We start from the raw sequence: 25,481 nt of genomic DNA on the forward strand, positions 1-25,481 counted from the left end.
TCTCTTCTAGGACAAGTGGTGGTTAAATATCATTGCCAGAATCTCATCTAAGCAAAGAAGATACTTACAACACTAAGCATAAGAATTGTATCTTCCAAACAGCAAGTTCGATAGGTTTAATTCGCAGAGACAGCAACATATATGATACATATACACAGATATTAGACATAATAATTATTAGGACATGCTCACGTCTTTTCAAGTGTCAATATGAAGAACCGTGGTAATTTCGCTCTTAAATTGCTGGGCCCTTCCACTTGAAATTGTCAGCGTACGATTTAGGCTGAAATGGGGTAAAGAAAACAATCATAAATGGAGAGAAATAGTGAAAAAGGGTTCACAACTGGTTAATCCTGGACTATCATCTTAAATATCCTAACACGCAAGAAAGTCAACTGGATGTCAAGTTGTCAAATCTAGAAAAGTATGATTGATATTTATATATATCCACCAGCTCTGGAGGTTGTATGATAGCCTTTATTTTTTTAGTATTTATTGTGTTTAGGATTTGAGGTGTTATAAATATAAATTGTAGAAAATATGAGTAGGGGGGGAAGGTAAAGAATAAAACAGGGCTGTGGTAATATATCACATGCAATTTTCAAAACAAGTTCAATGGCTGCTGTGAAATATCCCTCTCCATCCTTTGATAAATTATACGACTAAGTTAAGATTTCCCAGTAGAGGGGTCTTAAAATGTACATAAATAGGAAAAGACTTTGCAGTAAGCTACCGAAATCACCCCTGGTTTTCTATAGAAAGCAACTATTCATCCTAGGGAATACGGAAATGGGGGGATACAAACCTTTAGAAGAGGGGTGTGACGTTTCTTGACCTGCACATGATTCAAATGTTTCAGAGATAGGCCGAATGGAATCAATAAACTGAAAACATTGTCGTTAAGATACAATAATCATATAGGAATCAAGATAATGTCAAATGCGGTACCAATGTGATTTTAACATATTTATTAGGAACCTCCATACAGAACGAAATCACTAATAGTGAATGCACACTGAAAAAATTAGAAAAATTATTATAAATGCACAGCAGACGTACAGGTTAAAGAGGAAATTACCTCATATTCCCAACCATGTTTCTCAGCAAATGCCTTTGCAGCTTCTTCACTGTCAAAACTGAGCCCTGCCTCACCTACATTGGCATATGGATCTCCCGTAGAAGTCCAGCCCATCAAAGGATTTTCCCACCTGGATAAAATATGATAACTAGTTAATATTATACGATGCACATACCGTATGATGCTTACAATAACTGGCCGCAAACAAATCATTAATTACACGGGTAAAATGTTTGCTAATACATCGAGAAAATACTTAAAGATAGTTTACTCGCATCCTAGAATTGTCAAATTTACAGCTAAAAATATGGGGTGCCAGTGGAAAGAATTCACCACGACGCATCTCAAACGGCTCTTTATATGAGGGACTAAAAGAGATCAAATGAAGTCAAAATCCAAGAACTTCATCCCTATAATTTATTTAGTAGAAGAAAGATATGCAAAGCAGGAAACTGAGTAATTGACAAAGTATGCATACTTTTGTGTAGACAGGAAATTAATTTTCCATCTCCCAACTTTCCCTGAGCCCTGTTGTGTTGCCGTTCGAGCAGGTGAATAGATTATTACCTGAAATTCATCAACCCCATAGCAAGCCAATGAGCTCAAATTCCATGAGGGTCAAAAAGAAGGGAAACCCAATTTCAACAATGAAAAAAAAAATACAAGCACATGGCAATAGTGATAGTCATTGTATATTCACTTCATTCATCTTAAATTCTTAAAAATTTAAGTTCCCCTTTGCGATTGTTAACTAGGAGCCAATTAGAGTTTAGTGATTCAACTTCTTGCGGAAGCTGAGAAGAAATTCTGTTTGACAAAACAGTCTCTTCTTCTATATTGTATTTGTAAGGAAGAGGGTTTAGAGAAGAAGACAAGTCGTTCATTGCTCAGTATCGCAATGAACTTAGAACTGCAGACACGCCGATGCCAACTAATCCGCTATGTTAAACGAGACGTCACTTGAATTTGGCTATCTTGGATAAACCGCATCGTATGGAATATTAAATCACTGAGCTGACAACACCACTGATATCAACAGCTATAATCGTATTCCTTTCTTCCAATTGCAAGTTCCCAATAGCAGAGATTCATGAATTCGATTCATTGAGTAGGTTTTTTTTTCCCTCTACATGAATTCGATTGCTTTCTTTATGTATTCCACAGCCAACAAACAACTAAATCAGAAATACAAATGTCAATGAAAAAAAAACAATCCAAATACAAAAAGAGAGCAAAATAGTAAACAAAACAAAAACTCACCCTTCTACGAAGGTGTTGCTCCGGAATGCCAGAGATCATGCCGATCTCCCCGGGATTGACCTCAACCAAGGCGGATGAAGATAACCATCTTCGTGAAGATAAAAGGGACAATCGATGAGCTCTAGTAAGATTTAGAACACGAGAACTCGCCATTTCTTGGAGCTTGCTTGATCAGATTTCTTCAATGCTAAAAGCGCACAAATGCCTTCTACAGACTGGCCTGTTATATTTTTGTGGAATGTTTATAAGAGGTTCATAAAATAAAATTATTTTAGAAGTTTCGCGCTTTCTCTGCTGGCGCGTCTCCAAGCTGCCACGTCCGGCTTGAATTTTATTCATACCATTATTTTTATTCAGAAAAGTGGGTAAATTATATTTTCATCCCTGTAAATTTTGTTATAATACATTTCACCTACCACACCTTTGTTATTATACATTTCACCTAATATTTTTCTAAAAATTCCAATTTGACATTCACTTTCAAAAATTAAGGTGTGAGCTCGCTTTTTCAATTTTAAGTTTTTAGCATTTTTATTAAATATTAACCTGTGAATAAATATTTTAATTTCTACTATTAAATGTTTAATTATTTAAGTATATTCTCAAAATTTCTCCATCTTGAATAATATACAAGCCCCAATTATCTTGAAAAAAAGTTATAACGGAGAACTATTCATAATGATATTAGAAATAAAATTATGGTTTTTTTCTTGTATGATTGTTATAAATTAATTTAATTTTAATTTTTTTTAACTCCAAGTAAAGTTACAAAAGTTTGTTTTATAAATAACTTTTGATTAACATGAAAAAAAAGTTGTTAATAAATTAGATCAAAACTTTGTTTTAAAAAAATTACTTTTGATTTATGGATTCTAGATAGTACCATCTTGCTTAAAAAAATATTTTGAATAATTTTTACTAACCACACTTCTAATTTAAATCAATTTTATTATAAGTTATTAATGAAATAAAAATTTTATATTACAATTCAAAGAAAATTTTTTATTTTTTTATAAGTTATGTTAAATTATATAATATAACTTTCACTACATTCTTGATTCTTACTCGATTTATTTTTCAGGTCATTGTTTAATTGTTTATAGTTAAATTTTTTTTTTGATATTTAAAATTTTTATTTTTTACACTATGCTCATTGAACTTAAATTATTTTCAATTTTTTTCTTCAAAATTATATCTTCACTGTTCTATGTTTTGATTTTTTTTTTTTTGGATTTGCATACTCTAACATATACGATATATCAATCCAGTGTATTTAATGTGTCATAAAATATTCCAATGTTAAATTAAATATTAATATTATAAAATAGAATTTTAGATTATAGTTAAAAATATTGTAAGAGCAAGGACCAAAATGAACATAAAACACACAATTGTTTTTTTTATTTTTACTATTCAAATGGAAAGGAAAACTTCAATTTGATCCTTGAAGTTTTTTGTTTCATATTTGATCTTTATTATTTTAAGATTTTATATTACAGTTCTAAACTTTATTTTTATAATTTAATGATAATTTTTTTTTTTGAGTTTTAAATTGAACACTTGACTACATGTTATATAATTTTTTTAATCTTAACAGCTAATTAGAAGAAAGGTTTGAAGATTCAGTTTTTGTGGTCATAAGGCTTTTGAGGAGTTATTTTTAATGATTCTTATTTTCGAGTGAACAAAGTAGAAAAAACTTCAAATGAATCCGCTCTTTCGATAATTGTTTAATGAGATTGAGTTTATTATTTTTTTGAGCTAGGCTTGAGTTAATGATCTACAAAATAAGTCGTTTGTACAATATAAAAGACCCTTCAATGCCTTAGTTAGCAAAGTGTAAAGGGAAAATAATGTATAAAAGAAGAAGAATAAAAATGTAAGAGAATGCGTGTGGATATGTTGTGTTAATACTTGGTGATTCTCGAGTATTTATATACCTAATGTATTTACATTATAGGTTGTAAGCTCGTAACTCTACTCGTAAGAATATTTAAATGTCATTTTCTAATTTTGTTTTATTTTAAAAAAGACTTCAATGAAAAGTGAATCTAGTCTTGCACATCTTCGCATCAATATAGCAATTTGGATATATGGTATCCAATTCAGCATCCCTCGTTAGCTCTTTGGTACCTTTGATCTAGTGAGATCGATCAAATTTTCTATAAATAATGGCTTGTTTGAACTTGTATTTAGAACCTAGCCTAATCATTTCTCATAAAAGCATTTTTTTTTTCTTTTAATAATAATTTTCTTCTAGGGTTCTTGTTGCTCAAGTAAAGTAATCAAAATAATACGCCTTTATGAGATTTTATTACGGGGATTTGATAATCCCGGTATTTTTTTTTTTAAAAAAAGATTAGGATATGGAAAAAGTGTTTAAACCTATATCATGTGTTACCTTGATAATAAAGAAAAAAAACTACATGCATTCAAAAAATATGTATTTAAATTTTAAATAAAATTTTATCTTTAATTATCACCTTTTTTCAATTAATAATATTCATGGTTAAGACTAAGCTAACCTTTCATGCTTAATTTTACCATGCTTCAATGACTTGCGAAGCACAAGTCTTGGCTTTTTTTAAGTATAAAACTTGGCGTGTTTGGAGAAGACTGGAAGAAATAGCAGGTGTCTGCCTGCTCTCTAAATTTCCTCCCTTGCAAGGGCCATGAGGTCAATTAACTCACCAGAATAATTCCCTGCTCTCCAAGCATCTGCCGAGTCCTAATATTTTCTGCTTCCTTCCTTATTTGCCTCGAGTCCCCCCTCAAAATCCCTACTTTAATCCAAACGCAACCGAATTCCCATCTTTCCTAGAAAATTCTCCAATTTTCCCGAGAAAATCAAATCTCACATGGCAGAACCAAACCTCAATTCCTTCTCTGATTTTCCTGAAGACGTCCAATTCTGCATCCTCTCGTTCCTAAGCCCAACAGAAATCGCCAATTTCGCCTGCACTTCGAAACGGTACGGCCCTCTCTGTCAAAGCGACAGCAAACTCTGGCACTCACTTTGCGACAGGAGGTGGGGCTCAAAGACCCAAATCAACAAATGGGGTAACGGTCAAATCTCCTATAAATTGCTCTACAAAACGCTTAACAAATGGGAAAATCTGATCGGTTTCTGGCGTCGTTGCGGTCAAAGTCAGCAGAAAGAAACGGTGAAGCCGCCGTCGTTAGTTTTCTTTGAGTGGGGCTCCTCGTTTCTCTCCGGTTGGAGAGTCTCTCCGTCTCAAAACGCCTATAGCGTCATAAAGTCTCCATTCTTGTGGATAAGTATTTCGCCCGAGGGTGAAATTGTGAATTATTTGGATCCAGAGGGGCAAAACAAGAATAATTTATTTGGTGAATTGGGATATTTAGATATGGACGTAGTTCCCGTTAACGTGAATTTTATCGGGGACTCACATTTTAGCGTGGAGGAGAATGTGAATTTTGCTTACAGAAGGAGTTTGAGTTCCGGGAATTTGAAAGGAGAGGATAACGGAGAAGATATTGTTAGTGTTGAAAGTGGATCACCAGGGAGTTTACCGGAAACATTTGAGATTTATCAATATTATGCAAACAGGATGAGTCCAGGCGCGGATAGAGCGATAAGGAGGCAGAGGAGGCGAGAAAAGGAGAAGCAGGGGAAGAAGAGGTGGGAAACTGAGCATTTTTTGAAGATTGTTGATTCATCACCCACGCTTGATCGGCCTTTGCAGGGTCTGTGGAAGGTGGGTGATTCTTCTGTTTCTACTCTGTTTTTTTTTAAGCTTGAGGATTCGTTCATGTTAGTTAGTTTTGTCCTGAGCAGCCTTTTATTGTTCATTTTAGACAGAATTTGAGCTTAAGGCATTGGACTCTGATGTATTTCCATGTTGGCTAGTTTAACGTTCATTATTTTGCTTCTCGTTCTTACATTGAGAGATTGGAAGAAATTTTTGAGCACTTACAGTGGCACTGTTCTCTCCTCCAACATTCATGTGGTGCCTAGTAACTGTCCCACATGAATGCGAGGGAGGACTGTACGAGAGTATTGAATCATCTTTCAAGACATTGGTCAGTTTGTTGATGTGCATTGTGAATGTGGGTCCAATGCAAGGAATAACAATGCCATGTTTCAACAAAAGCACCAATCTATTATCCGTAGCCATGTCAAGTAAAAAACTTGCCATCACATAAACTTTGATTCTGGAATCAAATTCGAGGGAATTGCTCTTTGACTGGGAAACTTAATTCAATTTGGTGTCGGTGGTCAGCCAATTTTGAATTCTTTTAAGAATTGCTGTGATTTTGGCGTGACCAATTGTCTCCTGTCTCGGCATCCTTTCAATTTGTTTACTGGCATATCGCTTGAAGATAATGGAGACATAAAGGCTTTTCTCATATTCTCTCCCCTCCTCACGTTCTTTCCTGCTTCTTGTTGCAGGGAATCTGTGAGGACATGAAGTTGGAATTTTATCTTGTGGCATATGATGAATTTGGCATCTCCTGCCGAAGAGTTGGCGACTTGTCTGAGCGTCGCTCTAGTTCTACACCAGTGTTTTGGACGTCAGATCCTACTTTCGTGGAGTCCCCTTTTCCAACTGAGGAAGAATATATATATGATTCTCGGATTCATATTCAGCCACCTGAAGCTGCAAACTTGGATTGGAAATTCCCTTTAGAAAATGATGTGGTCTCTCGCATTATGTATATTAACTCAAGTTATGATTTAGTAATCCTGGGAGTGGAAGGAGCTTCTTTGAATCCTTGGCGAGTTGAAGGAAGAGTTTGGCAGTACAAGAATGGAACGTTTGGATATGGCTTTCTTCGGGACCATTTTATTGTGGACCTGAAGCACATTGCCAAAAATGGTTGTCTTCTAGATATCCTTGATATCGCCGTAGACTTGTAGTGATTGATATCCTTGTACAGATCTTCTGCTCACGAGTAGATTTATAGCCATATGCCATAATGCTCATTGGACCTGTATTCTGTTGTGAAAAATTAATTTACTGTAATGACCTTATTCAGGGTTGATTTGTTTCCTTTGGTTCCCTCCTTTCCTAAATGCCCAATTGCACATTAAATTGGTAGGGTTTTATTAGGATTTAGACTGCTGAATGATGCCGAAATTCAATCCCTTTTCCATTAAGATTGCTTCCCAGATGGCTTAATTCAATCCAAACATGTTGAAGAAGCTCTGTTTGAAGCCTGGCAATTCCTCAGTTTTCTGTTCACGTATTTGGAACGTGTGAGCTATGTTTGAAGCCAAAGCGTTGTTTCCCAATCCTATCATTGGAATGGGAGGTATACTGTGAGGATTGAGGAGCCAGATGGGTACATGGCCTTGCCATTTCGCTGGAGTTTCTTAATTTCGGAACATATTACATTTATTACTGGTGCTGCAGATGTTAACAATCACGAATTTTCATGGTATTGATAATGATGTACAAGGCTGACGTAGTGTACGAACAAAATAGGAAGATGCTGCCTCGAGAATAAAAGCGCAGGTAAAGAAGCTGACAACGCCGGAGAAGTGCTCCTAGCTGAAGGGTTAGGTTGCATAGTCAAATTCGTCTTTGCTAGATTAAAGCTTGATACCGTTGTCTTTGATGTTAGATTGTCCTTGCCTGTGTGGCTGTGACCCCTAATTTAAAGTGACGAGACCTGCATAATTGCAGGTGTTTAGTCGAGTCCAGCCTGCCTTGGGAATCTTGCATTTAAAAGGAAAAAAACCAGCAATAATTGAAAGACTCTAGAGGGTAAAACATTCTTGAACGGTGTTATGGCGACTGACGGCAATGGTAGATTAGAGACATCAGCAAGAGTCTCAAGAAACAGCCCCCTTATTCTGGAAATGATTTAGTCAGAGATAGAGATAAGATCCATCAGCTGGAATAGCACCGCACGTCATTTGGTGTCTGGCGCATCCCCGATAACTCTCGAAAATCTAGAGGATCAAGTGCCTCCCACATCCGGTTGAATACTTAACCGCATCAAATCTTTAAAGTGAATAACTTCTATAGATAAAATAATGTAGGCAAGGAAAGTTAGTAAAATGAATTTGTAACTTTAAAAAAAGAATTGGCTTTGAGGGTTGGTCTTGAGGGTTTAGTTCCAAACCCATCGACTGTTGGTGGATTACTCAAGTTGTTCCTGTGGAGAAAGTGGGTCATCGCGTGTTAGCCGAGGAATGGACTGGGAACAATTTCTTCGAGGGTCTTTCTCCGGCGTTGAACAACTGACTCAAAACTCGTATGAACAAAGAGAATCTAATTATTTAATTAAAACAAAGCATTACGATGGGTCTTAAAGATGCTCATACAATGTGATTTATGTCTAGTGCTCTGAATATTAAAGTGAAAAAATTCAATTAAGCATGGTAAACACGGAAGTAACAATAACTCTTTTAAAGTAGTCAAATGCCTTGTTATTTAATTAATGACACATATAAATGGATTAATGAGATTTCTAACAAAATCAGCGGGGAAAAAAGATCCTATTGAATTTTACTCTAGTCTTGAGAGGTGTAGCTTTGTTAAATGACTTTGTTAAGGGGGAGTTTCGATTAAGGTGAAGTACCACTATTTTTAATGTTATTTTACTTACTTCGTGAACTGAAGACGGGCACAGTAGATCATAATAAGCATTCCCAAATTACACGAGTTTAGCTCATCATATGATCACATGCTAGAATCAAATAGGTCTTCTCATCTCACGCGAGCATCCATAGTAGCAGAACAAAATCCAAATACAACAAACAAAAGCCCACACATTTCGGTGATAAATATCATGATTTCAATCTAACTCGTAAGCATAAAGCCATTTGAACTTCAGGAAGTGTAAATAAACCACGAGGGTGACAGCAACATCGCAAGGCAGGAAAATACACTCGTTTAGCATTTTATGATTTAGCAGAAACTTCTCTTCCATTAGTTTTGTCATTCATGGAATCCTTCTCAACATCACCCTCAAGTTGGCTCAGATTACCCTTTTCCTTGATAAGTTGGTTGTGGTGGTGTTTGCAGTAGAGGCGACCTTCATGTGCAATGTAGTTGGATGGGCTAATTGTACATCCTCCATGAATGCATTTGAAGCAGCTTTTGTGGTAAGGAGTTCCATTCACCGAAACCTTTTAACAGAGAAATATTAATGGTCTCAAATCAATGATAGGTGTCAAGATCCTTCACAGCTCAGTATCTTTTTGAAATTTAGTATTGATGATTAAAAAAAACATAGAACATGGAAACGAGCAGTGTCTGCTCTTAGTGTGTTGGATGTTTTTGAAATGTTGCAGTCTTTACCTTCTCAGTTGGATAGACAGTGTTCTTGCAGCCGAAACACTTGTCTCTGGTTCCAGCGAACATGGTCGAGACTTTAGTTGATATAGGTTTCTGTTCAAAACAAATCATGGTTATAGAACAAAAGAGAGGGGTTAAAGACTCAATTGAAAGACATAAGAAAGCATCTAAATGCCAGGAATATAGGGGAAATTTTTTTTACCTCCCCATCAACAGGTTTCTCTGGTTTTACAATTTTTGGTGTCCCTGGAAAGGAAATTGAATGCAAGTAAATCAGTTGGAATTCGAAAAGAAAATGAATGACTTGTGCAACACTGGCTTCATATTAGTTTTTCTTTATCTTTACCCTCAAAGCTTTTGTCAAGACTTCCAGTTCTTTTGAAGAGTTGATCAAAATGTGGCCTGCAGTAGAGTACCCCTTCAAAGGAATTGTAGTTGCCAAGCTGCAAATAAGAGCTGAAACTTGATAAACTATCTTTTATTATCTCTAGCTCAATACATATTGCTGAAAAAGTCCAAGATTGCATTAAGAAGCTGATGTGGGACGTTATTACATTTCATGGGCTCCCAACCAATTTAAATTGGTAGGTTAGGACCATAAATTCGATCAATCAGGGTTGTTCTACGACTTAAAGCTGGAAGGAGCTAGTCTTCGTTTAACAGTGAATAGACCAGTGAGAGTGTCATCAAAAGAAAGAGATGAAAAAAATCATGTCACTACGGAATATCAACACAATGTACTCTAAGGGAGCTCCTCCACCTGAAATGTTTGCTTCAGTGCCGGTATTATTGAAATTTGTATCTTATTGATTGATGTATTTCATGGCACTGTTAGTTTCTGGAGGGTTTCAGTATCCAAAAGGTGATATCGTTCTGCTCATAACACTGAATTCGAAAATTAACTTGAGAATCCAATCATCCATGATACGTGACAAATCCAGGCATATGCTATTATGAAAGTTATATAGCCAAGACTAAGAGGACAAAATTTGAACCAGGAAGCTAAGCAATACTGGGAATACATGGAGCTCAATCTGTATTTACTAGAAAACGTCTAGGAATTCAACTTTAACATGTGCTAAAACATATGGATCTACCGAGTTTTTGATCTCTTGTTAAAACTCTCGCATATATATAGAGCATACCTTGAGGGTTCCTCTGCAATGATGGCATCGGAAGCAAGCCTTGTGGTACACACGGTTATCAGCTGCTAACCTGTCCACAAGATAAACAGTCTTGTCACATGCCATACATTTCTGGGTTGTTCCTGCAAATGCCATGGCCTCAAAATTCTCAGCTTAGAAAATGCAACTGTAATCTCCTATGCTCCTATCGCCTCCCTTTGTTTGCTTTGTCTCTGTGGAGGACTAATGAGAAAAGTAATGAGGGGAAGATGAGGAAGATAAATGATGGACAAATGTGTGCAGCAGGATATTGCGGAGACCAAAGCAGAGTTGTACAATTGAAGTTAGTGGCAAATTGCAATCATTTTGTCCAACTTTGAAGCGCCTATCTAGGGTTGTCAATATATATTTTTTCTTCTATTTTTCCCCTGTAATCCCAACTTTTATAAATACTATACATATAAAAATAGGAAATTTTAGCTTTAGTTTGGTAATGTGGTTGGATTTTCATGAGAGACATTTACCTTGCTTTGGTGCAATGTCTTGTCGAAAAGCTCCTTTACTGTTTGCTACAAACTGAAAACAATAGGAACTGGTATGATTAGGCATGGCTGTAAGTGGGTTGTCATAAATTTGTTCGACGATATACCTGGCTGGCTACATAATGGAAAATGTCATATGCATATTCAGCCAGGCACGTTGTATATGGATACCAAGTGCCCACCTGCTTAGATTACTTTTATTATTGTTAGATGAATCAATAAATAATATAGTTAGACATCTGCCCTGCTAATATTATCCTACAAAAATATCTCTGGTTTCATACAAATAAGGGCCACGGGATTAGGGTTAGTTCTATGGTTAAACTTTGAAAGAAAAAGGTGGGGACCATGAGAGCTGTAGTCTTGGACTGATCCTGCAGGGAAGCATAATTAGATTTCTGTCTAGGTTGAGCAACTGTATATGCCACGTATACTGAATTTCAAATTGATCACAGAATTCAGGAGCCTAATTTGCATGATTTTCCAGTGCTTTTAACATTTTTGACCAAACAGCGAAAAACAGGAGTGCGAATGGCTTTGCACTCTTGTTGAAACAAGATCCTCAACTCGAAGAAGAATAGGATAGGGAGATAGCATAGAAGGCAAAGGATGTCTTAATAAAAGGTTCGATGTTCTCTTCAAATGTAAGCATTGAGGATGTTTGAGCTTACTGATAAGGTAAGATTAAAGAAAAGATCCTGTACAGTTTGTACAAATCTCTCCACCATAGCCGTGTATAGAGGTGGTTAAATCACAAATGTAGGTTGTTATGGGTTCATCCTTGGATTTCAACAATGTGCAAATACTGGAAAAGGCACTACAAACCCCACACAGGGAAAACAAAAGAGTCTAAAATGATGGATTTACTCTCTTTATTGGGACTCTCTATGCTACTCAATGATGACGAACATTGATCCCCACATCCATTGATGACTCCATTGCGTCTTCCCAAAATTCTGCTTCAAACTCGCAGTCCTACCAAGCCAAAACGAGAGAAGCCTGAACTGTGCTGCCAGACGGGTAAAGTGGGCTAAAGACCTAAACTGTGGCCCAGTTTTCTATTTGGAAAAGACCTGTTTCTCCTTTTCTTTTGGAGAATTTTAGAATAGACTCCTTGGGTGTGCTCTCATGATTCATGAATTATGATGGTCCAGCTAAGCTTGGTCCTCCCAAAATAATTCCCATGTGAAATACTTATCAAATATTTTTGTTTTCTTCGGTACAGATGGAAAGAAAAAAGCAACAAAGCTTGCCTCTTAGAGTAGCAAACACTAGCAGCATCCCCTTGAATAATCTGCAGCACTTGCATCAGTCTAGAAAAAGCAAGGATTTGTACCAGCAGATATGCCAAGGATTAGCATGTCATGTTTAAATCATATTCCCCAAGCTAGAACCGTGTGCCCTAAATAATCAGGTGGATCACTTTGATCTAAAATTGAAGTTTAAACCTGGTCCAAGTTGGTTTGGGGACCCCATGCAGCATGTCTTTTAAAAATTTCACTACCCGTAGTTGTAATTACTAATTTGTAAACAAGCTACCCTGGATTCATTGAATCATAGTCATCGGGAAAATGCAGATATAGTGAAAAACACACAATTATCAACGATCATATATATGGTTCCGCATAGCCCTATCCATTTTGCATCGTAGAAAACGTATTCATAAATATTGTTCGGTCAAAGATCGTAGCAGGGCGTTTGGTCTTTTTGAATGCTTCTCGTTTTGTGTGTGAGAGTGCCCCGTTTCGATTTTCGGAATGCTCCTACTTATATTACGGAATGGTGGTGTTTGGCCCACCGGAACAGGGAAAAACCACCTACTGCAACGCAACATCCTCCAATTCATAAGCCTAATCGGAAGGTGATTTACAAGATCAACGAAAATGCTGATAATCGTTTTTTCTTCATCTTAATGGCTTCATTCAGGAACGTTACAGTTATCAATTTGGATCCTGCAAACGATGCATTGCCGTAAGCTTTCTTTCTTTCAAAACGATGCAAACGATGATCTGCAGAAGGGGCAGTCGCCGCCCTTAGCAACTGCCCTGACACTCGCTCTCCGATGAAACCACGTGACTTTAAAAGCATAAGCAACCGGTAATCTTTCTTCTCTTTTTTTCTCTCGTTTTCTCATCCCTCCCAATCTCCCTTGCAACTTTCCTGTTCTTTCACAAGAAGAATCGCGTTGGATTTGTTTTACAAAGCTTGATGACAAAGGCGTGGGCAGACCTAATCACAGTATGGGGGGGTTCAAATTGTTAGCATCAACTTTCAATAGCCTCCGGCACACACTCCATCAAATTAATTGATGAATTCTCATGGTTCCAGAAATTAAATATCTAATTCTTACAGTTTATATACAATTTAATATGTCATTTATTTCATGATCTTTTCCATTTTATTTTTTTTAAAATAAAAAGAAAAAGAAAAGATGGCAATATAGAAAGATTCATAATAAAATAGAACATTTATTCAAAACTGAAAATGATAAATTAAGCTTGGTCAACGCTGGTCAAGTAACTGTTTTAGTTATTTTTTTATATTATAGGGATTAGTCGATTTATTTGGATAGCCTAGAGGGACCAAGTTACAACTCACTTAAAATGTAGGCATCGTTGTAACCAAACAGATCAGGGTATCAAAAAGGAGCGGAAGAGAAAAAAAAAAAAAAAAAAAAAAACTCCATGTATCCGTGAGGAATTTTATATTATTTCTGAATGAAAAATTATTAGTTATTTTATGAATTTATTTCAAAGATATAAATATAAATATGAAAGAAAACATATATATGATCCAATTTTTTATTCTTTTTTTATTTTTTTTCTTTCCTCCTGGGATCATTCCTTTTATTGAGTAATTGTCTCTAATTATTTTTAGAATAATATAAAATTTCTTGTGTCGAACATTGATACATCTGGATATGAATATGATGCATGGGGTGTAGCAAAAAATAATAAATAATAAATTCAATTTCGAATAAGTAGAGGATACTATAGAATATGTAGTGCAGGGGATACGGTGAGGTGCTAAACTTGCAAAACATGAATATTTTTAATTCTTATGGTTTTTTAAAATCAAACATTTACCATACTTCATAGATAATAAATTAATTATTTTTAAGTCATAAATATTTATAATAATAAAACTTAATTCAATATTATGATTAATGATACGATCATATTTATGTAAGAGTCATTTAAAGTTAAAATATAAGCAACATAATTTTTTAATATATAGATTTCATTACGAGACATGGTCTTGACATCATTATTTCTAAATTGAAAAATTATTTGTTGTTTTCATAAATAACAAATTTAAGAAAGGCGAGAACTAATTTAATATATATATATGAAAGAGAAAAAAATGAAAAAAATGATTGATATTTTATGATTATTATACTCATTTGCTAGATAATTTAATTGTTAGACATCTATTTATAATGTAAAAGAATATAAATAACATGATACCTATTTTTTATTTTATACTTTCATATATTCAACTCATTTTATTGGTTTTTAGTGCTGAATTCTTATTACTTGTAAAATAATTTTCTTATAAAATATATAAAGATTCTCTTTTTTTCAAACTTGCAGAAAAGTGTAGAGAGAATACTACATATTATTATTATTATATTATAATTAGTTAGCCATAAATTTATTTAAATTCTATAATATAAGAGTCAATCTACTCAAATTAGGATCAATATATTAACTAAATGGCTATGCATGTGAGCATTTATCTACAAAGGTCAGTGCAGTCTGCATTGCTGTTACCATCTAGAAGAGATCATTTCTATTTATTTTGGTACAGATCAGGCGATACATCATATCTGGAAGAAGTTTCTGCCGTGTAATCCAAGCAAAGGAGGGAATGTGAAATCTGTATTTTTTGGAAATGAATCAAAACAATATCGATCCCTGATTCTAGATTCTCAAGTACAAGGCTGTAATTGAAATTTAAAAAAAAAAACAAAAAAAAACATTATTAATGTGAATGATGTTTTGTGAGAAGGGGTACCTCTCCTCTTTTAATTTTTATTTTCTAGAGAGAGAGTGACTGTCCATGCAGGAATTTTCCTATGACTTGAGATTTTGAAGGAACTAGGAGTAAACTTACAGCGTGTTCATAACAGAGTGTCGATAATCTTCAACAAACTTTTTGTTTTTTTTTTGTCCAAAATATTATATTGCTCAAAATAATATATTTTTTTATTTTTAAAAATTTATTTTTGATATTTAAAATTAAAATAATATAAAAAATTAATTTAAAACAAAAAATTAATTTTAAAACATAAAAACAAACACCCTCGCTTCTTTTAACCAATATTCCCTCCTGTTGCTTTTGTTTATCAAGGGTTGCTTACATTCTCAGGTACTTCTCACTAACACGGACTTGAAAGTTTGAAAATTTCAAAGATTATTTATTTATGAACCGTACACACACATATGAAGAAGCTAAGTCCAACTCGGTGATTATTATAATATTGACATTTATGATATCTACAGAAGCACGATAATTCTTATTTGACATGGTGTATTAAAACATATGCTTGTTTCTCAAGAAATCCATCTTAATTTGTTAGTTTTCAGATCATGACATGTCATAATGAGATGGGGGGATCTGACCTTGAAATTCTCTGGCGAATTTCCAAATTAAGTTTTATAACAATGATATTAGCATGTTTATTTTTCTTTTTTAAAAATATTATTAAAAAAATTGAATTTTTTTATTTTTTTACTTTAAATTTAATTTTTATATATTTTTATATTATTATAATGTGATGAGATTAAAAATTAACAAAATATTATTTTGATATATTTTTAAGTAAAAAACATATTAAAAAACAATTATTATTACACGGGCTCATTAATTAGCAGCTACATGCAGATTGAATTTCATCTCAGATCTTCTGATCATTAAAATTTGTATAATTAAACCTGTTCGTGTAAGATAATCAGTTGGCCAGAAGCCGTGAGGTGTTCGAATGGTTAAAACTACAGCAAAGTTGATTGAAACTTCTCTGTAGCCCACATGGAGCTTCATCATGTCGTGAAAGAAACACTTCAAGATGATGATGCTAGCAACAATGACCGTAACACAGCAGGGGTGAAGATTTTAAAGTTGTAAAATGTATAATAATCAGACTGAGATAAGCAATTGTGGATAAAGCCTAAACCAGTTCCACGACAGGGTTGATTTTTTTTTTTTTTTCATTGCGAATAATTCATCTGTTGTGTCAATTAATTTTTATTTTTTTTTCTATGCTGATTTCGGAAGGAGTTAATTGTAAGCACCAAGTCAAACGACACGAAATGAAATTAACAAGGAAACTTCTATAGGTTTTTGTTTTCGTCAAACCTTTTTATTTGACTAATGGCTAGCTATCAGCTTGGATCCGGTCCTCTCTTTAGCATCCCTTCGTGTGTATATATATAGACTCTCTGTGTCCTGTAATCCAAATCCACATAAAGTATAGCCAATCCAAGACTTACCTCTCAATCTAAAACTCCCCTCGTTTACCAGAGCAAGACTCGTAATTTATGATCAGATGTTGAATTCATTCATCTGTGGCAATTTTCAGAATCAAGAGCTAGAGGATGAACCATGGAACAGCCCTTCTTCTACACCAAAGAGATCGAGCCCTTCTGCAACACCAAAAAGATCGAGCCCTTCTGCAACGCCGCCAAGAAAATCAAGAAAGAGCAGCAAGAATAACAAGAACCCATATTCGTCCCGTGGCCTTGACAAGTTCTCTGCACTTCTCGCAGAACTCGAAGAGAAAAGGCAGAAGATATACACTAAGATTGGGCCTGAAGATGTATCTGTGGTTCGTTTCGTCTATTCAAGTTCAAATGATTGTATTCCTGTTATCGTGAAGGCTAAAGATCAAAAGCAAGACAAACCCAGGGCCAGTAGAGTTGATGATGTCAAAGACAAGCCCATCAATCATAACAGTACTGAAGTTGTGGATAAGTTGCCAACACCGGCACCCGCTGAGACGAAACAAGCGGAGCAACCAAGATTGGAAGATGACAAAAAGACGGAGAAGAAATGTTTTACATGGAGCATCAAGTTGCATAGATGGAGAAGACCCTATTATTATATGCCAGTTGCTATAGTCTTGATCTTGTTATTGTTGGTTTTCTTTGGGCGATCTGTTGCTATATTATGGACCTCTCTGGGATGGTATATAGTCCCGACATTGAGTACAAAGAAGCCATCAAAGAAGACAGAAGATGTTAGAAGATTACGCGAGCCCAAGATGGTGATTAATCACGGGGTATCTTCTCCAAAGAGAAAGAGTACTGGCGCTATCACAGATAAATTGCCCCAACGACAAGAGCAACGAAAAAGCTTCTGAAGGTGATTTCGGTTCATTGAGTTCCTTTTTTTTTTTTTTTTGCCTTTTGGGGTTAAGATTTTGCTTCTTTTGTTAGAAGTTTTGGTTCCGATGTTGGATGTGTTTGAAAATTCAAACCATCCTTGGACAATTGTAAATTAATTACACTAGTATTATGGATTAATTAGATACCGTACTTTCATACACAATCATCAGCACTATAAATCCAAAACAAAAGTTTGATATTCATTTGAAGTGGGGAATGTGGTTAATTGAAGGATTTGTAGACTAAGGGTATATTTTTTTTATTCGGTATTCGATTAATGCAAGTCATAATAATTCAAAAAGCTTATTCAGAGGCTCTTGGTAAAAAATTAAAGGTTATTTGAGACCGTTTTCGATATTAAAATTAATACACTCTAAAGATCAATTTTCAGAATTTCCTATCAAAATATTTTTTTTCTTTTTCAGTATTAATTTTGGATTTTATAATTTTTTATTTTTTATTTAATCAATGATGAGTTAAAATAGACTTTAAACCCTTAATTTATCATTTAGAATTCAATTATCAATCTTAAAAAATATTAAGAATTTTAAATTGTTTCTGTAATTATTTTTTCTAAGGTTTTATGTACTTAATAAACTCGGTTCTTTTACTTTATGTTGCATCGTCGTTTAAGCAAAAATCAGTACTTTATACATGTAATCGCCAGCGCATTAACTAATAGATCGACACTTGCTCAAAGGACCATAAAACTTGAGGATTGTTCTGCTGGCAAAGAGTTAGGCTCTCAGTTTTGTTTAACTTAATTCTAAAATTATGAAACGAAAATAATGTTTAAAATCATCAACAGGACGGGATACAATATGAAAATATATATTAAAAAAAATATAAAAATATAACGTAGATGAAAAACATAATCTACTATGGATTGCTATAGTTACTCATAATATATTTTTTTATTACTGTTTTTTTCTTACTTGATTTTTTTTTTCAAATTTGAATCCTATCATCTTAAATTGATTTTAGATTGAGTTTGATGTTTTATTTTCACTATATTTGCAAAGGGTTCTCACGATGTTAATAATAAATTTTGATGTTGAATTAATATTTGATTTGTCAAAATAAAATTTAATTTTATTGATTTTAACAAATTAAAATTTTAGAAATCCATTTCAAACTATTACAAATATTAAATTTTTTAAAATAAAATTTTTATCTTAATTTTTTGGACTAAATCTTTAATTAGAATAAACAAATTTGATATCAGTATATATAATTCTCATGCAAAGTTTTATTTGCATGGTTAAACAATATCCAGTAAAACTTGTTCAATTTTTTTATGCTAATTTGTGTATATTTTTATTAATTTTACAGGTTTTAAAATTAATGAATCATATAAGTTTTTAATGATTTTAAAATTTATAAAATTTAAATTAATAATCTTTAAAAAATAAATTTAAAATTAGATTAGTTTAAGCTACAACATGTTCATTGTTATTTTTTCTTATCCTCTTGGATCCTTGGTGATCGGTTGAACCTCAATTGATTATCTCCATATCACAAGACCTGATTTTAAGCCGTTGTACGAATATCCTTCAGCATGGTTTTGGAAAGAAATAACGGTCTTCCAATTCTGAGAGTATCTTACTGCAGAGATTTGCCTGATTTGGAGGGATTGACAGACTAGGTGACATTACAGGTTATTGCAAGAACAGTTGACCCGATACATAAGGGTCAGATTAACTATTTAATAAAATAATTAATTGCAATCTTCTTCCATACATGGAGTTCATGATTAAATTAAACTTAAATTACTGACCGTACACGTGGGTTGGAAAACTCATTTTTGTGCAAGAGGATCATAACTCAAGTCCACAAAGACACAGTAAAGCGTCTGTTTTTCTAGGTATTCCTTTTGTTTTACCCATAAAAAAAATAAAAAAAAGTTAACCGGAAAAAAGTCTTGCATATGTGCCACGGTCTAAATTAATATTTTTCATATGTGCCACAGTTGACCCCGTCTTGCACTCATCCCCAGTTATTTGTCGACAACGGCTTAGGAAATGAGGAATGGCTTGAGATGGGTATTTTCATATGAACATTCTCAAGTAGTAATGATTTTTTGGTAGTTGAAATCGGAGCATAAAAAAATAGATGTTTGATTATTGGCATCTTGAATTAAATATATATTAGTTTATATCTCGCATTGTAGAAATTTAATGTGATGTTTTAAAACGTTTTTACTATCTTATGATTTCCTTAGAGAATGCTTGTTTAGGTACATTATTTTATAAATTCTTATTATATTTTTCATTTCCATAACTTTCAAAAATGCACATGTAGTTCAATATAATGTTTCAATTCTTATATATATATATATATATATATATATATATAGGTTGCCGTAATAATTGACCGGACGGAGTTTAATATCTTTTTTTTCATGTTCATGTAATCATATTGACAATGAAAGATTTATTCAAGATTTTGGAGTACAAGGCAATGCTATCCAAGTTTATTCTCGATCATGAACTCCTGTGAGTTGCAAGAAACCACTTCTTCTAGATGGCAGAGCTTGGCTTGCGGGCTTGAATAAAACAGAATGTTTTGGAATGCATATAAAAAGTACAACACATCAAAATTAAAAGATAATTTAAACCTAATAATAATAAGCACCCAATATTAAGAATAACATATATATAAAAAAATTATATGTTCTCAAATGCAAATTGGTGAAGCTTGGGAGCTCTCGAAGCTACCAAATTGTAATGCACTTAAATTATGTAATTGAAAAATATTTATAAAATAAAATATCTCGCTTGTATAAATTGCACATGGCAGCCTTGAAATGTGCGCTCGTTTCATGTGATGCAAAATAGTCTATCCCATGGAATTGAATAAATCTTAAATTAATCTCTATGGTTTTGCAGATATTTCATTTTCTTTTTTCAATTTATTTTATTTATTTTTGCTTTAAGAAATAGAAAGGGGAAAAAAATATAATATAAAAAGATTAACAAGAAAAGAAAACTATAACAAAAAAATATTTATGTAAATATGGTCAAAAGATTAATTAATTATTTTTAAAACTAAAGGGTTATTTGATTTATTTTTAAAAAATAGAACAACTAATTTATAATTTACTATTATAAATTACATCAAAGTGATATTTTTTTAATTTTAACATGATTTTTAAATACTATTATAAATTTTTATTTGTATTTGAATTTTAATAGTCCTTTTCAATTATCATGTATTTGATATAAAAATAATAATATTAATAATAATAAATTGTTCATGAAAATTCTATTGAAAATATTCTTTAGTTTTAATTTTTATAAATAAATTCATAAAATATAAACATGTTAATAATTTACAATCATAAAATGTTGACGAAATAATGATTCAAGTTAAAAAATTAGTGCTCATTAAAATAAATAAAAAAGTTATTAATATAAAAAAGTTATCTTGACTAAAAAAATTCAAAATAATTGTATCTGTCAAACAACTTTTTAAAACTTGAACTATTTTTTACTGGGTTTAAAGAATATTTGAACCCCACCCGCCACCCCGTGTAGGCAGGCATAAGACCTAGTCAATGTCTAATTAATTTACTTTAAGATCAATATTATCAAATTTTATTTCAATTAAATGGAGCTTTAATCTGAGGTTATACAAAAATTAATATAGGCCCGGAGGCAAACTCACAGCAATGTGCATGCCACTTACAAGTGTGACCTCGTACAACAAACTGGGCCAATCATCGTCAATCTTCTAGGAGGTTATGGTACAGATAATATGTTCGAGAAGGGAACAAAACATTAAATTCTTGGTTGCTAACCAGTAGGAATCACCCCTCTCATGTTCTCAACTCAATCTCTAGATATTTCTCAACGTGGGTGTCACCATTCCTACTCCTGCACGAGATAAAGCAAGTCACTAGAGTAGATATGTTGACTTTGATTGCAATATACAATGATGAAAAGTCAATTTTAGCATATTTGCCGGTGACGCATAATGTTCTAATATGAAAGGGAACGTCTTAAACCGGATTTCTTTTACTTTATTAGCTTATTTTACTCTGGAGAACCAATAACATAGCCAAAAACAGAGTTGGATGTGTTCTGACCTTGAACCTCTTCCGGCGAGTGTCATCAGCAGTATATTGAGACAAGTGAGGTTCATGCCTGGGAGCTTCATTTCTGTAGTGCCCCCTTCCCGCTGCTGGCACCCTACTATTTTCTCGTGCTTGACTTCTTGAATTCCGGAAGAAGCCGTCCTTGGCCCAGGTGACCTCATAATCAGCCTTCAATCGTGATCCTTGCTGAACAAAAAGGGTGACGTGTTACTTGCCAATAGGAACATCTCAAATTATCTGATTTAATGTTCGCTTTTCCAAAATCTGGCAAGTATAGTTCCAACTGGTATTGGTGGCCTTGCAATTGCAATATATAAGCCACAAGTCCACCGATGGAGCTTGAAGTGCAAGAATTTGCTCTGAAAAAAATGTAATATCACAAGTATTACTAGGAAAAAAAAATTGGTTTTAGAAAATTCTCTATTTCTTTTGGTCATTTGGGCTTTATTTTAGATGATCAAATTAAGTGAGACACTACACAGGTCCAAATGACTCTTCATATTTGATAGAGCTTCTAGGTGTCATTTTCTCCACCCATGCAAAAGGACTTCACTTCATTCCCACACATCTGACACTAACTCCCTTCATCACAAGCTTAATTTTTCTGCATCATATAACCATTATTTGACTGTTGAAAAATAAAATGATAGTAAAGAGTTACAGAACAACGAGTCCAAAGATTGGTAAAGTATCCTTTTCCACCTTTATTCCACTTTTACGGCAACTTTGGGTTTCATCTTTACCTAATCAGCTTGCTGAGTTTTGTAATTTATAGTGGATTCTTGACATGATGGGTTTTAAAGTTGAATAAGGGTGGGTTATGATTGTCTTTAGTTTGGATAATTTGGATGGAGGAACATATGGATTTGTATTTAAATGTGATGATTTGATAATAAATGTCTTTAGTTTGTGGGGGGTTGATTAAAATAGGGGTATCATGTGTTTTAAGGTTTTTTAGGTTTGAGATTAGTTAAGTTATAGGAAGAAAATTGAAGAAAGAGAAAGAATAGTTTGGCTACTGTCTAGTCCACAGAATCTTCAAGAGGACGATGACAAAATACAGTTTGGTCCCTAGTTTGGAAAAATATTTTGAATTGGTTCAAGGCCCATGTAAACTTGATATTAGAGCTCCATGATTACAATTGATTCAGGGTCTTTGTGTGAAAGATTCAGTGTGGTTTTGAGCTTATACATAATATGTTTAAATCTATTTAGAACGAGTTTATTGTTCAAGTGTGTGTTTTTTCAGGCTTGCGAAAGTCAAGTTATCCTTGAAATTTGTGTTGGTCACGTGCCTGCTTCTAGGGTTGTGACAGGTATGGTACGAATCAGAGCATATTAAAGTCAGAGAGAAGATCAAATAAATATGACTTCAAAAGAACAGCACAGAGATGATCAAGTTCCTACCTTCTGTAATGAGCGCCCACATAAGACCTTAAGAGCATTATAGAAGTCCCTATGTTTCTCAAACTGAACCACAATCTTGCAGTGGAGGCCTGAAATTATGTCCCCACCATTCTCGTCTGCATCCTTATCTTGATCATCATCCTCAGTAACATTAAGATTCCTATTGCATGAGTTCAAAGAAGCAATAAGAATATAATGCTTTACTTTCCAATCAGGCAATATCTTACCGAAACAATCATCCAAATTCAATCATTAACAAGCTCAACAAGTATAAAATATAAACTAGGCAATATCCTAAAGAAACAATCATCCAAATTCAATTATTAACAAGCTCAACAAGTATAAAATACAAACTAGATGTTTTATAAACTTCCAACAATACTCTTTCTTCAAGTTTTGATTGTTAAAAATGAAGTCAACCATCCACATGAGATACAACCTCAAAACCCTTATTTCAACCAAACCATGCATCCTGGATACACTATCAGAAGAAAGTAATGTGGCAGAACTTTTCATTTCTACCCTGATATTTATAGCTACTCCTCTCCTATTATTCAGATTTAGCAGTAACATGGTGAGTATTAGAACCTATGTCGGCACCAAATTCTGGTGCAGTAGACAAGGTTGTTGTATAAGTTAACCTCACATTCGTAATGAATCACACCATTCCCTTCAACCATTTACCCATCCTGCAACCTCGACAACTAAAACAAGTTCCATAGTTCAGTTTGAAAGTAAGCTAATACCATCCAGTTCTTGTCATTAGATATCCGTTACGGCCCCAAAACTGTGATCGAGTTACAGGGCAATTGACTGCGAAATCAACCTGTAAAGAATGATGTTTGCCAGACCTTCTTCCTTTATGACATAATTTGAAAATATGTGAAGGGCTCGTTTAAGAGAGAACCCAACGATCTCAATGCAAATAAAAGTCCATGGCTTGCCTGAGACTATTGTGAGTGATTGTGATATAATCTGTCATTAGATATCAGACAGAAGATGGATATGTCCTGCTAGCAACATGAGAATTACCAAATAAGGAATCATTTCTTCATTCACCTAAATTTCCCAAACCAGGACAGCTAAATCCAACTCCAACATAGCTACTTAACACAGCAGTTCTCCTGACCAACTCTCAGAAAATCAAAACTTGAATTCAGAAACCAGTATTAGCTATCTAATACTAAACTACAGTAGCAAGTTTTCAGTCTTTTACCAATCTACAACAATGCTACAGCACCAGGTATTACAAACAAAGACTAGATTAAGCCTAAAGTAAATCATCATAAAACTGCACAATTGAAAATCACACTACCTTATCTTCCCAAATGTAGAAAAAACTGTGTGCGTAACTAACATCGAAGGCTTTGACGAAACCCTAGGCTCCGCAACCCACCGCGAAGGAACTCCTTTCATTACAATCGTATCCGGCTCCTGTCTCCCTCCTCTTACATACCCTACCAAAACAAACACTACCACACATTATTAACTCACAAACACAAGATGGTTTCGGAAGATATGGCACTTAAAGTTGTAAAGCTCACAGCTTCAAGAGAACAGCAAACACCATATATATATATATATATATATATATATATATATGTTCAAGATTCACAGACCTTTATTTGCAAAAGCATAAAATTCCTCCCACAATTTCTTCATTCCTTCAAAATCATCAGACTCCGGTACAGCCACACTAAGCCTATACTTCTCCCCTTGTAAATTCACCTCCATTTGATCCATTTTTTCCACAACATTATCTCTCCAATCTCGAAACTTCTTCCCCAAAATCTTCAAATCCTCACTTTCCTCTTCATTTCTCTTTTTACTATTTAAAAACCCTAGGTCACGAATGCTGAGGCTACCATGAGCTACAGGATCATCGCGCTTTCGCTTCTTGACATCCTTGAACCGTCTGATCTCGAGGTCATCTTCAGGGATGGTGATAGATAGAGAGGTCTTTGCAAACTCGATGAGTGATCGCTTTAGCTTCCATTCATCGATTGGTTTTGTAGCTGATGACGGAAGTGAAGGGTGGACTGTGAAATTGAGCTTCACGCGCGGAACTAGTGAGAGACCGTTCTCGATTTCTAGGATTTCTGTTGGAGAGACAGTCTCTAACGGTAGAAAATCGCTGCTCATTGCTTTCGATAATCGTCTCGATTTCGCTCTCTTTTCGATTCCTCCGGCTCTTGCCTCTGCTTATTTGTTTAGTTATTTCCAAGGTATTTTGGACGGCCACAAAAACGCACCGTTTTGGTATGAAATAAATGGGCTAACGCTGGGTTTTGGCCTTTGGGCTTTAGTTAAGGCAATG

At 34.0% G+C, this 25,481-nt stretch overlaps 5 protein-coding genes across 6 annotated transcripts; 2 read left to right on the forward strand and 3 right to left on the reverse strand.

Moving 5' to 3' along the window:
- Window positions 1-22: 22 nt before the first annotated feature.
- Window positions 23-2,569, reverse strand: LOC118035799 (NADH dehydrogenase [ubiquinone] iron-sulfur protein 4, mitochondrial). Its single transcript, XM_035041450.2, has 5 exons — window positions 2,339-2,569; window positions 1,557-1,645; window positions 1,079-1,208; window positions 806-835; window positions 23-283 (listed from the first exon to the last, which is right to left on the reverse strand). The coding sequence occupies exons 1-5, from the start codon at window positions 2,489-2,491 to the stop codon at window positions 236-238; spliced, it is 450 nt and encodes a 149-aa protein (XP_034897341.1). The 5' UTR covers window positions 2,492-2,569; the 3' UTR covers window positions 23-235.
- Window positions 2,570-4,943: 2,374 nt separating this feature from the next.
- On the forward strand, window positions 4,944-7,353 carry LOC118035800 (F-box protein At3g12350). The gene is made up of 2 exons (XM_035041451.2): window positions 4,944-6,057; window positions 6,753-7,353. The coding sequence occupies exons 1-2, from the start codon at window positions 5,197-5,199 to the stop codon at window positions 7,218-7,220; spliced, it is 1,329 nt and encodes a 442-aa protein (XP_034897342.1). The 5' UTR covers window positions 4,944-5,196; the 3' UTR covers window positions 7,221-7,353.
- A 1,568-nt stretch (window positions 7,354-8,921) lies between these two features.
- LOC118035801 (LIM domain-containing protein WLIM1) lies at window positions 8,922-11,114 on the reverse strand. The gene is made up of 5 exons (XM_035041452.2): window positions 10,755-11,114; window positions 9,956-10,052; window positions 9,812-9,855; window positions 9,613-9,702; window positions 8,922-9,440 (listed from the first exon to the last, which is right to left on the reverse strand). The coding sequence occupies exons 1-5, from the start codon at window positions 10,887-10,889 to the stop codon at window positions 9,213-9,215; spliced, it is 594 nt and encodes a 197-aa protein (XP_034897343.1). The 5' UTR covers window positions 10,890-11,114; the 3' UTR covers window positions 8,922-9,212.
- Window positions 11,115-16,691: 5,577 nt separating this feature from the next.
- Window positions 16,692-17,864, forward strand: LOC118035802 (uncharacterized). The gene has a single exon (XM_035041454.2). The coding sequence runs from the start codon at window positions 16,824-16,826 to the stop codon at window positions 17,634-17,636; it is 813 nt and encodes a 270-aa protein (XP_034897345.1). The 5' UTR covers window positions 16,692-16,823; the 3' UTR covers window positions 17,637-17,864.
- Window positions 17,865-21,247: 3,383 nt separating this feature from the next.
- LOC118035803 (uncharacterized) lies at window positions 21,248-25,388 on the reverse strand. 2 transcript variants are annotated; one of them, XM_035041455.2, is made up of 5 exons: window positions 24,784-25,384; window positions 24,480-24,621; window positions 23,165-23,324; window positions 21,749-21,943; window positions 21,248-21,536 (listed from the first exon to the last, which is right to left on the reverse strand). In XM_035041455.2, exons 1-5 carry the CDS (start codon window positions 25,304-25,306, stop codon window positions 21,531-21,533), a joined length of 1,026 nt encoding a protein of 341 aa, XP_034897346.1. In that variant the 5' UTR covers window positions 25,307-25,384; the 3' UTR covers window positions 21,248-21,530. The 2 variants fall into 2 exon arrangements, with proteins under 2 accessions (XP_034897346.1, XP_073263601.1); XM_073407500.1 differs by lacking the exons at window positions 21,248-21,536; window positions 21,749-21,943 and adding an exon at window positions 21,950-22,116 and having other exon boundaries at window positions 24,784-25,388.
- Window positions 25,389-25,481: the final 93 nt, after the last annotated feature.

The sequence above is a fragment of the Populus alba genome, chromosome 2 (assembly GCF_005239225.2).
Source record: "Populus alba chromosome 2, ASM523922v2, whole genome shotgun sequence".
NCBI lineage: Eukaryota > Viridiplantae > Streptophyta > Magnoliopsida > Malpighiales > Salicaceae > Populus > Populus alba.

What these genes read in the sequence shown, in the direction of transcription:
- LOC118035799 (XM_035041450.2), bottom strand. Translation starts at nt 2,491, where the DNA reads ATGGCGAGTTCTCGTGTTCTAAATCTTACTAGAGCTCATCGATTGTCC. An exon ending in AATTTCCTGTCTACACAAAA is followed by an intron (nt 1,209 to 1,556) that starts GTATGCATACTT and finishes TATTTTATCCAG; the next exon opens with GTGGGAAAATCCTTTGATGG. An exon ending in AACATGGTTGGGAATATGAG is followed by an intron (nt 836 to 1,078) that starts GTAATTTCCTCT and finishes AATCATGTGCAG; the next exon opens with GTCAAGAAACGTCACACCCC.
- LOC118035800 (XM_035041451.2), top strand. Translation starts at nt 5,197, where the DNA reads ATGGCAGAACCAAACCTCAATTCCTTCTCTGATTTTCCTGAAGACGTC. An exon ending in CTTTGCAGGGTCTGTGGAAG is followed by an intron (nt 6,058 to 6,752) that starts GTGGGTGATTCT and finishes TTCTTGTTGCAG; the next exon opens with GGAATCTGTGAGGACATGAA.
- LOC118035801 (XM_035041452.2), bottom strand. Translation starts at nt 10,889, where the DNA reads ATGGCATTTGCAGGAACAACCCAGAAATGTATGGCATGTGACAAGACT. An exon ending in ATTGCAGAGGAACCCTCAAG is followed by an intron (nt 10,053 to 10,754) that starts GTATGCTCTATA and finishes TCTTATTTGCAG; the next exon opens with CTTGGCAACTACAATTCCTT. An exon ending in TCTTGACAAAAGCTTTGAGG is followed by an intron (nt 9,856 to 9,955) that starts GTAAAGATAAAG and finishes TTTCCTTTCCAG; the next exon opens with GGACACCAAAAATTGTAAAA.
- LOC118035802 (XM_035041454.2), top strand. Translation starts at nt 16,824, where the DNA reads ATGTTGAATTCATTCATCTGTGGCAATTTTCAGAATCAAGAGCTAGAG.
- LOC118035803 (XM_035041455.2), bottom strand. Translation starts at nt 25,306, where the DNA reads ATGAGCAGCGATTTTCTACCGTTAGAGACTGTCTCTCCAACAGAAATC. An exon ending in TCTACATTTGGGAAGATAAG is followed by an intron (nt 23,325 to 24,479) that starts GTAGTGTGATTT and finishes CTCATGCAATAG; the next exon opens with GAATCTTAATGTTACTGAGG. An exon ending in GTGGGCGCTCATTACAGAAG is followed by an intron (nt 21,944 to 23,164) that starts GTAGGAACTTGA and finishes CTTTTTGTTCAG; the next exon opens with CAAGGATCACGATTGAAGGC.